This window comes from Ruditapes philippinarum, unplaced genomic scaffold, assembly GCF_026571515.1.
Source record: "Ruditapes philippinarum isolate M1 unplaced genomic scaffold, ASM2657151v2 ctg1845_1_1_1_1, whole genome shotgun sequence".
NCBI classification, from domain to species: Eukaryota; Metazoa; Mollusca; class Bivalvia; order Venerida; family Veneridae; genus Ruditapes; species Ruditapes philippinarum.
The window spans coordinates 22,484-34,865 of NW_026860279.1; the positions used below are offsets into that span (position 1 = coordinate 22,484).

Here is a 12,382-nt window from a genome sequence, read left to right on the forward strand (position 1 = left end):
AGTTATGTGAGTAAAAATTACTCCCACATTGGAGGTTATATAGTATCATAAGAAAAATCAAGATGAAACTTTTTGTTCAAAATTTCTTGATCGGGTCTCGACCCGTATTAAAAGATTATTTTTGATTACTCAAACAAATTTACATTCGGGCGTATATTGCCCCGCCTTTGCGGTGCTCTTGTTAGTCAATGGTATACACATTTATATATGATTACGGGTTTTTTAATGTTCTTTTTTACTGTGTGTGCGCGCGCGTGCGTGCATTTGTGTGCGTGTGTGCGCGCGTGCGTGTGTGTTGTTGATTGTTGATTTCTTTTTTTTTCCACTATGTTACACACTATTCTCAATGTATCTATATATGTCATTGTCATACGATTGTGAATTTGTATTATATACATATATCATTTATGTTATAACGAACACTTGTAGAAAGTTTAAACTAATAAAGTATCTATCTCAAATTTTCGAAATAGAGAAAAACAGAATCCCTAAAGAAAGACCAACACGGCAAAATTGTAAAATGTTGCAGGCTCGGTTTGATTGAGCCTGTTCATGGACGATACTGGAAAGTGTAAATTACCGCGTCAACGCCCACTAGCACCGGCTTAAGCAGAATTCAACATTTAAACACAAAACTGGCGAAATTTAAAATATAGAAACATCCGCAGATGTGCTCATATGGCGGTTATCATGGAACCCCTTCAAAGTGACACAGTAGTGTCATTCCATGAAAAGCTGCGTATGGTCCCCAAGTGTGCCCTAAAGGAGAAAACAATGGGCGGAACTAAATAAAATGGATTTTAGAAAGGGGATCTGAGGTTATGAAGCCTGCATATCAAAACTTATTTGTTGGAGTTTAGAATTGATTAAAAAGACTTGATTGCACAATGTTAAATAACTTTGTATAGTTGGATTTAAAAAAAAGTGTTGTTGTTGTTTTAAGTGTATAAACAAAATATAGGTTTAAATTTATCCACACAGTTAATTCTTGTTTCCAGGTAATCATTTATTTCTGAGATATTTTTAAACAGCTCTTATTACCATGTTAATATCTTAAGACAGACTTGTCAATCTTTCAACCTGGACAAAACCATTTGAACAGCATTTTAGGGAAAGTTTCAAAATATGTCTGTTCTGTCTGAAAAAGCGAACAGTGCACACCTTGATGTGCCGGTTGATCCAATCTCGATAATTAATAATTTAATTAAGTAGATCTAGACTTTACTCAGATGTGCCGGCTGATCTTGGTCTACACCGGTCGCATAGGTAGGATCAGTTTCCGCCAGCAGCGAAAAGGGTAAACGAACAATCCTATTAATTAAAACTAAAAATTTGTCATCTAATTTTTTTGAAAATTGAAATGAAAATCAGAACATAGTTGTGCTAGTTTATTTTTATACATATGATTTTTCGAAAATTCATGATTTTTTGTAAACTTTATTGCACAATTTTAAATACGATTACGTGGAATACTTTATATAGGGTCTAACTATCACAATAGGATTTTGAACGGTATTTACACACATTGAATTACTAGGCACACCTTTATTACAAAACAATCAAAACAAAACATAAACTTTATTAAATACTTTTACAGAGTTTTTTTTATCTTACCAAGTTAAAGCATATAATTCATATACTAGTACATAAATCATGAGTAACAATGAGTAACTAATAAATAAAGTACTGCTTTGTATTTTATAACAGTTACACATAACTTTGTTCGTGTCTATAAATAACAATTCTTCACAATTTAATACTAACAATGATACCATACTGATTTTCTTTAATCAAATACGATACAATTTTATGTTAAAAAGTTAGATGTAAAATAAATGATTTTATAATTTAACACATATTGAAAAACAATAAAAGTGATAAAATTGAAATTGATAAACAACTTATCAATTGAAAATTAATAAAATAGGAAATAGCAGATCAATTCAAATATTATCTGTAACGTTTAAGGAAAAAATGTGAAACACATGTTCTCAGATGAGACTACATACATTATATTGTTCAATACAGTAGATTGATTCATTCTTAATTAAAATTTAAAAACAAAATCGAAAATAACACAAACGAAATGTTATTCAATCCAATCTGATCCATGCCATCTAAAGACGACCCTCCTAAATGTGTCAATGATGATAGTTAGAACTATCACGTTTTAGTAGCTTCAATGATATGGCATCGTTAAACTTTTCAACACATTTTTTTCAGCCATCATAAGACATCTCATTAAATGGATGAAAATGATAATTTCCATAGCCGTTGTGTTGTCTGTATCTATAATCAGCATCAAAGTCATTGTATGGCGGATATCCATGGCGATGAAAAAAGTCATTTCGAGGTTCATATCCATAGTGATGATCAAAGCCATTTTGATGGAGGTTGTAATTATAGAAAAGCTCGCCATGTGCGCCATTACCTTCATAAAGATGTCCTTGTACGCTGTACGGCCTGTACCTGTTCCTATGGTGAGGTTGTAGCTGAGGTCCATGGAAACCATCAGGCCTTTGTTGAAAATAATTACACTCTTCTGGATGGATCAACAAGACCTTTTCGTGTTCCAACATTTTGAAACAAGATTCTTCATCAGTTGTCATATAAGGCATTTCATACGATAAAATTATGTCAGTTTGTGTCGACTCTGCAAACGTCTTTATCAATTCAGCACACATGTGATCAGGTTGAGCACAAGGTAAAAAGTGAGAAAATAAAGCTATAGAAAACTTTTCCTCCTCGCCGAATATTGACTCAAAATCTTTTCTCATGCGGAAGAGAAATGGTGTTTCATATTTATGGGTCTCGTGTTTACTAGTTTTAGTACGCATTTGGTCTTCTTCTGATTCTACCTCCTCCTTATCTTCTTCACATTTGTTCAGATGTTTCAGTTTATCACCTGAAGAACCGAGTAGTCGAGCCTCTGTGTGTTCGTTATCTCCTTCTGTATCTTTATAATTCATTAAGAAAATAAACCTTTCAAATTGGAAATATCTCTTTGACGCATCTATCTTTCTGTTTAACAGACTATGAAACTGTCGCTCGGCTCGTGAAAACAAATCAAGAAAAGTTCCTTCATCTAGTTCCCTTTGAGAGACTATGCATGCGACAAGGTACTGTTTATGATCCTTGTCAATCACTTTGTTCATAACATCTCGCATGGACAATCCTATAGACCGCATGCTACTTACTAGAGTTTTACAGTTATCGACATTCATTGTTATTATGTTATCAAAGAATTAAACATATTATTCAGTTTAAATTCTTAATATATGTACAGATGGGGAAATCCATGTGGATAAAAATACATTTTGTAAGGGAATGTTTTCATTTGCTATTTAAAGAACTTCGTTTTCAGAAAATAGATCTGGAAATTAAATATATAAATATATAGATACTCATTCTTATTATCTTTCATGTTGGATTTCCACGCGTAACGAAACTTTAAAGATAACATTAAGTGTGTAGATTACATAAATTGATTAAAGTTGACAATGAACTTCGGACTCATGGGACTTAGAAAGTGACGTTGTATTGTTTTCAAATATCATGCTATTTTCCAACGATTTCAAATGGGTTTCTAAAATTTATAACCAGTTGTTTACCATTTGTAAGATCAATAACCAAATAAAATGTGTACTAAAACAGACCTATTAACAAAAAAATGATATCAAGGCCTTTTATTTCTTGGTGTCCTGTTATAGTTTCGTTTCAAAAGTATATATTAATTAGTGTTCATCCGTGCTGTTCTACAGAAATTAGAAACTTCGACAGTTCACTTCAAATCGGCCAAGAATCGTCTAACGTTATTTCTGGGACATACGATAAGTTATAGTACATCCCAGGTTATTTGAATCCTGTTTTCTATCAGATGTACTATTTATGTCAAATTAACAAGTTTTAAAGCAATATAAAATGTATATATAAAAAATAATTGAAAGCCATAAGGCTTTTAAAATGTCCCCAAGGTTTTTTCTTTTTTTTAAATTAAGCAATATACAACATATTTGATTGTAAAGAAATTCGCTGCTTTCAATACTTGACTCGTCATTTGCACAAAAAAGACCAGTAACATTATATAAAATTTGAAAGACAGATGTGAACCTTATCATGCTTATGAAAATTAATGGACAACATATACCTAGCCGCGAGGGCAGTGCTTTTCAGTTTCTAAATGATTAAAAATTAATGATATTTCATCAGGATGGCTGTACCACGTGGCATTTCACGTCATTTGTTTAAGTTGAAGGATTTTTTTTATTTTGCGAGTGTTAACTTTTTTGGCCAGAGGTAGGGGCAGTAACCACCGCAGGTTTAGCAGATAATCTAATAATGGATCATTGGATTGTCTCCCTTACTGGCCTTAGACAGTTATAACGACATTTACTGATAACATCTGGCGGCAAAAAACGTGAGCGGTAGACAGTTAACAGCAGTTAACAATGCGAAACACAGTTAGAATGTAAACTGCTTTAAAATGTAGACATACAAACAAGTTAAACGTTTTCAAGTGAAACAACAATGCGTACAAAACGAAACCAGAAACGGAAAAGAAGTGCTCCAGATGATTCTTTGAAGGAAAATGCCCATGGTCATGCTACAAGAAGCAAACGTCGGAAAGAAGGGGACTTAAATTCGGATTTAGAACTGTCAAAAATAACTCACTGTAGGGTTGAAATCGATAACCGAGATGTGGACGCTATTAAAGAATACAAGAAAAAGGAGAGGAAATGTAAGAAATCACCAAGAAAGTGTAGATCTAAGTGTGATAAAGAAACACATAAAGAAACACGAAGAGAAGACTTTGAAGAACTTCCAGGGTATAAACAATTGATTGACAGGGAACCAACATCAGAGGTTAATTCCTCAAAAGATAGCCAACCCAAACAAGGTACGAACAAAGAAATTGAAGTTTTTAATTTCAAAAACAAAACTTGGATGTCAGACATTACATTTATTGTTCAAGGAAAACGTATTTATTGCTCCAAGACTGTTTTAGCAATGTTTTCTCCAGTGTTTCGGTCCATGTTTAGGGAAAAAAATTACAGACAAAAGGGGACATTAGTAGAACTGCCTGGAAAGGAATATGAAAGCTTCCTTGATTTTCTTAAATGTGTTTTTCCAAATGTCTCACATCCTGACATTACAAAGCAAAATGTGTTTAAGATATTAGCATTAGCATTTGAATACAACGTAGGTAATCTGCTACAGCAGTGTGAAGAATACTTGATAAAAAGTATAGAACTGCGCGAACCTTGCATAAATTCTCTAATGCGTATTTTGACTAAAGCTAAGCAGTACAAGCTGAATGCATTGAAAGATCATTGCATAAAACTCCTTTCAGATAAAGACCCATTTGCTGTCCAAGCATCGGGTGACAAATTAGGACTTCATGACACCCTTCATTTTGTTCAGGGAGAAATCATCTTGAAGAAACATCAATTACTAAAAGAAGCCAGATCAGATCTTGCAAAAACCTGCAGAGCATTTGAAATGTCAGATATAATGAAGGCCTTTGGTGGCTTTGAGCAAGCAGAATCTGGTAAACTGGAACTTTGTCTGAAAATTGACAAAGCTGAAGATTTGAATAAGCAGACAGCTAGGAGTGAAAGTGTTTCTCTGCAAGGATTAAAGTTCTCGGCACAAACTGTTATTTTTACAGCTTCAAATACAGATGATGATGATGTAGTGTCCTATCTTAACCTTTATCTAAAATGTATGAGTGACGAGAGCATGTACAAAGACTGGACATGTGATGTAAGGGCAAAATGTATTTTAAAAATGCGTGTTCCAGGAGGTAGAAGAAATGAACAAATCACGAAGACAAAAACATTCACCTTTTCAGAAAATCACGCTTTTTTCACAGGCTTGAAAACCAAATTAGGACCATCAACTGGAAAGCATTCTGGGTCATTACAAGGTAGAGAATTTGAAGCTGTTGTGTACTTCTTGGCAAATATGCCGAAAGATCAGCCATGATTTAGATATGAAGCCAAGGAATATGTGGTCAAGTTGGATGTATTGGTATGTTATCTTAAATGGGTTTAAATACCAATAGATGGTATAGAAGGTTAACCAGGATAAAGGGTTACTCAAACAATTTTGATTTTTTGTTTGTTTTTCTGTGAAGAACATCATGAATTGAACTAGTTACCGACAGTGATATATGAGAAAATGTCCATCAAGACAACTTTAATATGAAAAGTTTGTAAGTATAAACTTATTGCATGACATTATTGCATGACATCTAATTACTGAAATTTGAATGCTTAATTTCACATTGCAGTTTGCAAGTGCAAATGTTATATCAAGCCTTTTTTCAAGCAGCTCCCAAAAAATATGATCTTGGGGATTGGGAGGGCTGAAAACCATGATGCCTAGGTTGAGAATTTTTAGCTCCACTTTATCCTTTTATGTGTACTTAGACAACATCCATTACTTTTGGCTTAAATGATATTAAAATCACCTTTAAAACAGTGTAAAATATAATTTAGGATACTTTGGTATACTTGGCCTCTGTATATAGCTTGTCAAAACTTGCTTTCTATAAACAGATATGGTTTTGGTCTACATTAAAGAGCTTTGAGATTCAGTAGTAGCTGTACATGCTATAAAATAGTGCCATTTTTTACAAGCTTAAAACACTATAATTTAGAGCTGTAAATACTGTATAAGAGTCAAACCTGTGTATATAGCAACAAATGCATGCTGTTGTGTTTGTAATGAATGGCATTTGTTGACTGTTTGTCTCTGAAAACAGGTTTTGTACTGAAGATAGGAAATGTATTATTGCCTTTTAGTTATGGGTTTTTCTGTAGGGAAGAAATTCTAGTATAAAGCCGCTAATAGCACACTGACAGGTTTTGATGAACATCTTTCCAGTACTTGTAATTTTAATATATTTTAAGATGCTTGAAGAATGATGGTTAAAGATTTGAGTTTTTATCATAGTAAATATCTAAGTAGCATTGATAGTGTTATAAGTATAGGAAGCACATTCAACATTTTGAATTTGTATATTGATTATTGTAAAAAAAACTTGTAAAAAAAAAAAACAAACCTTTTTTATATAGATTAGATGACATGTTTCTTCCAATGAAACAATGAAATCTTTATAACATAGGTTCACATCTGTTGTGAATTTTAAATCATTTTGTGAAACATATGTCTGAGTTATTGAGTATGGTATATTATGGTATGTTATGTATATTTCACTGTTGTTAATGAGACGGACTGTGCTGGCTTTTCAAATGAAATATTTTAGCCCAAGGCCATGTTTTATGAATTGATCTACTAAAGTTGTTTTTGAAATTGCTTTTTACAAAAGTTGTTAAATTCAAATTCACTGTAAGCTTTATGATGGTACTCTGACCTGAACTGTCATGTGTGTTTAATTTGTCAATGTCTATATGTTGCTTTTAAATTAATACCCTTATGGCCTTGAAAGTGATTAGCCTTTACCATCAATATAGAGCAAGGTCAACTTTCATATCTGTGCCTGATCAGGCTCTATACTGTTGATAGCTCGGGCTGATCATCTTTGATATTGCAATCCCTTAAAATTTTAATGGACTGCCCCAAAATCAAAACACAGGGCAAATCCATTTTAAAATTTGGCAGGTTCAGTATTAAACTATTTCAATATTAAACACTTGCCAAGAAATTACTTGTAATCAGGTGAATGTACATGAACTTGGATTTTGACCCAATATTGACTTTTAAACAGACCAAAAGTTTAACAAACCCTTGAATACACAGACTGGTCTTACATTTTACCATTTACATATAATTACATATAATTTATTATATTCCTGTCTTTTGAAAAAGCTAGCCTCTTCAGAGTCTGTTAACAATAACTATTATTTATTATTGTAGAACGGGTGAATGCAGTGAGGTTGTTTCATCCTTTTATATTTGGTGTGGGTCCACCAAATTGTAGGTTATTTTATTCATAAAGTAAGGTTTATTGTGTCTCTGGATATGCAAATTATGAATTTTAAATAATTGACAAAATTATGAAAAAAAAAATATTGGAATCTTTTCCACTAATTGGACCCATGTAATAAATATAGAAATAAAATCCGGGGCGTCAGTGGCTAAAGGGTTAAAGTTGTTGACTTCAAACCACTTGCCTCTCACTGCACATGGTTTGAACCAGGCAAGCATCTTCTGATTTTTTCATGTGAGAAAGCTGTCCAGTTGGCTAACGGAACTTCGGTGGTTCTACTCAGGTGCCTGTTTGTGCCTGAAATTACACACAGAAGGGTAACTTAGGTATTTCTCCATCAGCAAAGCTAGAACATCGCCATGATCTGTACTGTGTTGGTGCAATGTAAAACCCAATAAAACACAAAATCTCTGGAATCTCATAATGGAATATTTTGTTTCGTGTTTTTGCTGAATCTAAAATGATTTTATTCTTATCAAACAGAAGATTATAGTATCATTTTGCTATTGCTTGTTATTCAAGCTGTGATTAATGTTAGTACAGTATTAAAACTGCAGGTACTTTATTGTCATGCTTGCATAAGTACTTCATGCACAATGTCAGATACATAAACATTTATGTCTGTCCTCTTACAAAGCATCAAAATCATTTTATTTTGATAAACCGGTCAGATATTAAATGTTTTAAATGATTACAGGACATTTTTTTCTGTTTCCATTTTCACATACGAGAACTTCCTGTTTAGCCAAATGATGTGTAGATGCTTTCAGCAAGATATGATTGTTACCAGGGTAATCTAAAATTTAATAGACCATGCTCCTTGAAGAAAGCTAGTGTTGCTGTTGAACTTGTAAAAACATTATCTAGATAATTGTTATTAAATTCCATTTTGATACAGTGTTTAATGGTAAATTGTCTGCCATTCATGGCTGATTTTGGATGATAGTGGGGGTAAATTGGGGTTCACTGTCAATCACAAGACAAAGGTCAGGCTTTGTGCTGTCAGAAGGGTGTTATTATCAGGGAGGCAATATCTTCAATATATTGACAATATAACCAAGTTAATTTCTAAAGTTCATCTATTTTATTTTGTAAGAATTGTTACATAATAAGCAAATTTTTTCTTAAGGGTAAATGAAACTTTGAAAATAAAAAAGGGCATCTTGAAATTACTTTTCCATCAATTCAATGCCATATTTACTCAGACACTGCACTTAAATATATACATGTACATATTAATCAGTTGAAGATTTTTGTTTATAAATTTCAACAGATTTCTGCCTGGTGGTTACTGGGTAATGTCTTTGACTTTAAATCACTTGCCCTTCTTAAATGTATTTCTTTGTTAATTGTACTGCCTTGGTGTTAATGTCAGAAACTTGCAATCCTTTTCTGCTCCTTATTGTATTTGCTTGGATCTTACTGCCTGGCAGTGGTTTTTCTCACTTAATTGGGAAGAAACCATAGCCACTTGATTTTGGGAAAAAATATTGCTCAAATTGCTAATTTGGGAAGTAAAAAAGCTATAGTATAGGCCACTGTTATATAAAGGAGAAATTCACTGCCTGGGTGTTAATGTCAATAATTTGGAATCATCAATAATTCAGAATCCCCTATTTAATGTATTTGCTTGGATTTTACTGCCTTTGTGTTAATGTCAATGACTCAGAATCCCCACTTATGTGTTGATGTCACTAACTCAGAATCCCCTATCTAAATGTATTTGCTTGTGTGTTTATGTCAATAACTCAGAATCTCCTGTTTAATGTTTTTGTTTTGATCTTACTGCATGGGTGTTAAAGCCAATGACTTGTAATTACTGAGGGTTTGAATTCCATTGGCTACTGCTGATGGAAGGCACATGTAGATAGTCCTTCCAGTGACTCCTCTTGCATTAAATAATAATATACATGTATGTCTGGTATTCTTCTTTCAGTAAGTAGAAAGGTCACCCTATGTCATTATAGTTGTCAGTGATATGTCATGCGTAACTACGGTAACGCTACAGCAATAATAATAAAACTTAACATGTATAAAGTTATAAAACAGATTTTCTAGAGGAAGTGTTTAGTGAATATTAAACATTCTCAGTATAATATTGATAGATATCTTTGATTTGACAACATGCAACACAGGTTTGTATCATCAGATATCAGTTGAAATGTTTTTTTCATTATAGCATTTCATAATTCATTAGGCCAATAATGAAAAATGATTTTGCGCTTCACTCTTAACTTTGCAATAATTTTTAACATTTTTATTGCAAATACATGTAGATTTTAAACTTTACAAGAAAATAAATACACAATAAAAAATCCTTTCTTTTTATAAGTGAAAAAAAACAACAACAAAAAAACTTGAAACACTCGGCTATCAATCAGAGGAACATGAAACAAACTTTTATTGAAGCTTTTTGCATTAAGATTTATAAATAGTTTTACAAAAAAAAGATGCCTGGGCAGGGCATGTCTGGGCAGGGCTAATTTACATTAAGATTTATAAATAGTTTTACTTTGTACAAAGATAATATGGGCAGGGTAAATTAGAGCTATTTCAAGCTTGATGGTGCGTGTAAAAATGTTGAACAATATGTGAACTCCAATACTATAACTTTTGTATATAAGATGAGTAAATAAATCTTCTCATATCAGTATTAACTAATTTTAAAAATAGTTTAATGCAAAAAAAGCTTTACTGTTACAGTGTTTAATTTTTTTAATGAACTTTTCTCTGCGTTTGAATTTAGTGCTGTTCGAACCAGGTTGTTTTAAGTGGTTTCTGCATAATGCCAGCGCTTGGGTGGTGTGGAAAGAAGCTTGCATTTAGCTTTACTGTCTATAAAAAGGCTCAATCAAACCAAGCATGCAACATTTTTAATTTTATCCTTTTTGGCAATCTTTGAGGTTTCCTTTTTTGGCCATTTTATATTAAGATACCAGGCAGTGTAGTAATTCATAGTCATGAAAGAATAAGTAAGTCAAGTTTAAAGCAGCTTACCTGACCATACTTATTTTTATGACTGTAAATTGTTATGAACTGTTCTTTTAATAACTACAAATATTATCCTTTAAAAGTACAGTTTATTCTTGATTTGAATTTTTGAAAAGTGGGTAATTCCCAACAATTATTTTTCAGAGAAAAAGGTAAAGAATATTGTTTTGTTGAATTCAAAGAAAAGTAATAGAACCTGTTTTAATGAATTAAATGAAAGTTATATAAAATGGTTATAGAACCTTTTTAATGAATTAAGAGAAGTTACAGAACATGTTTTTGTTGAAAACTGTTGTGTTTAAAGACTAGAATATGTTGCTTTATTTGTTTAAATTTGATAAATAACTGTTAATATGGATACATTTTGAGGTTTATATTGAGCGTGTTAGAATTTACATTATGTTGGATAGTTTACTATATATTTTTATTGAAGCATATCTTATTGTTACATAATGATAGAATTTCTGTTTCTATATTTTGGTTAGCTGGATATTTGTTATTATTTTATGTTATAAATCTATTCTTTTGTTCATTGCTGGTGTACACAATGTACATGTATGTTCCAATGGTTGCTAGATAAAATACTATTATTTTGAAATAGTAAAAATTTATTCTTATATGAAATAGTAATGATAATTGTTATATGAAATAGTAATAATTATTGTTATATGAAATAGTAATTATAATTATTGTTATAGGGAATAAAATAATTATTGTTATATGAAATAGTAATATTGGTGCTATATGAAATAGTAATAATTATTGTTACATATATGAATAGAAGATTTTTTTTCCAGGTATTTTATTTTGAAATAAAGTGAAATTAGATTGAGTGCTTTGATATTTTAAAAATTGAAAATTCTATGAAACTGAAACTTTATACTGTTAAACCTTCATCAGGGTCAACATTAAAGACCCTGCTTCATCAAGAGAAATTAAGTAAGAATAAAATATTTTAACATGATGTAACATTTTATTATAAGGTATGTATAAAAAAACATATGGTGTTTTGAAATACATACACATTTACATTTGCATTTTCTTTGAAATGACATTGTACTTATAAACATGTATCACTACTTAAGTTCACTATCTTTCCAAAATATGAGGTTGCTTGTTGTTTTTTTCAATGTTTGAGAAATACTCAAATAGTATTATTTTTTTTAATGATAGATTACATTACAATATACCTGTATATACCTTGTTAAATGTAAGATTATATGATCAAGAATTGTGAAGCTGATGTAGTACTGAAACTAAAGGTTAAAAAGTATAGACAAGTGAAAATTTTTCAAGAATTTACTTTATAAATATCATACAAATAAGAAAAGAAATGCTTCAGATAAAACAGGTCAGATTTTGCTGACCAATTTTAATTTGTTGGGTCATATACTAGTTTAGATCAAGTTACTCTTAATTAATATACTATATGTGTGT

The 12,382-nt window shown here is 31.5% G+C and overlaps 1 protein-coding gene across 1 annotated transcript; it reads left to right on the forward strand.

The window, feature by feature from the left end:
- The first annotated feature begins 4,384 nt into the window (after positions 1–4,384).
- Positions 4,385–6,992, forward strand: LOC132759502 (uncharacterized). Its single transcript, XM_060751283.1, has one exon. It carries the CDS (start codon positions 4,528–4,530, stop codon positions 5,983–5,985), a length of 1,458 nt encoding a protein of 485 aa, XP_060607266.1. The 5' UTR covers positions 4,385–4,527; the 3' UTR covers positions 5,986–6,992.
- Positions 6,993–12,382: the final 5,390 nt, after the last annotated feature.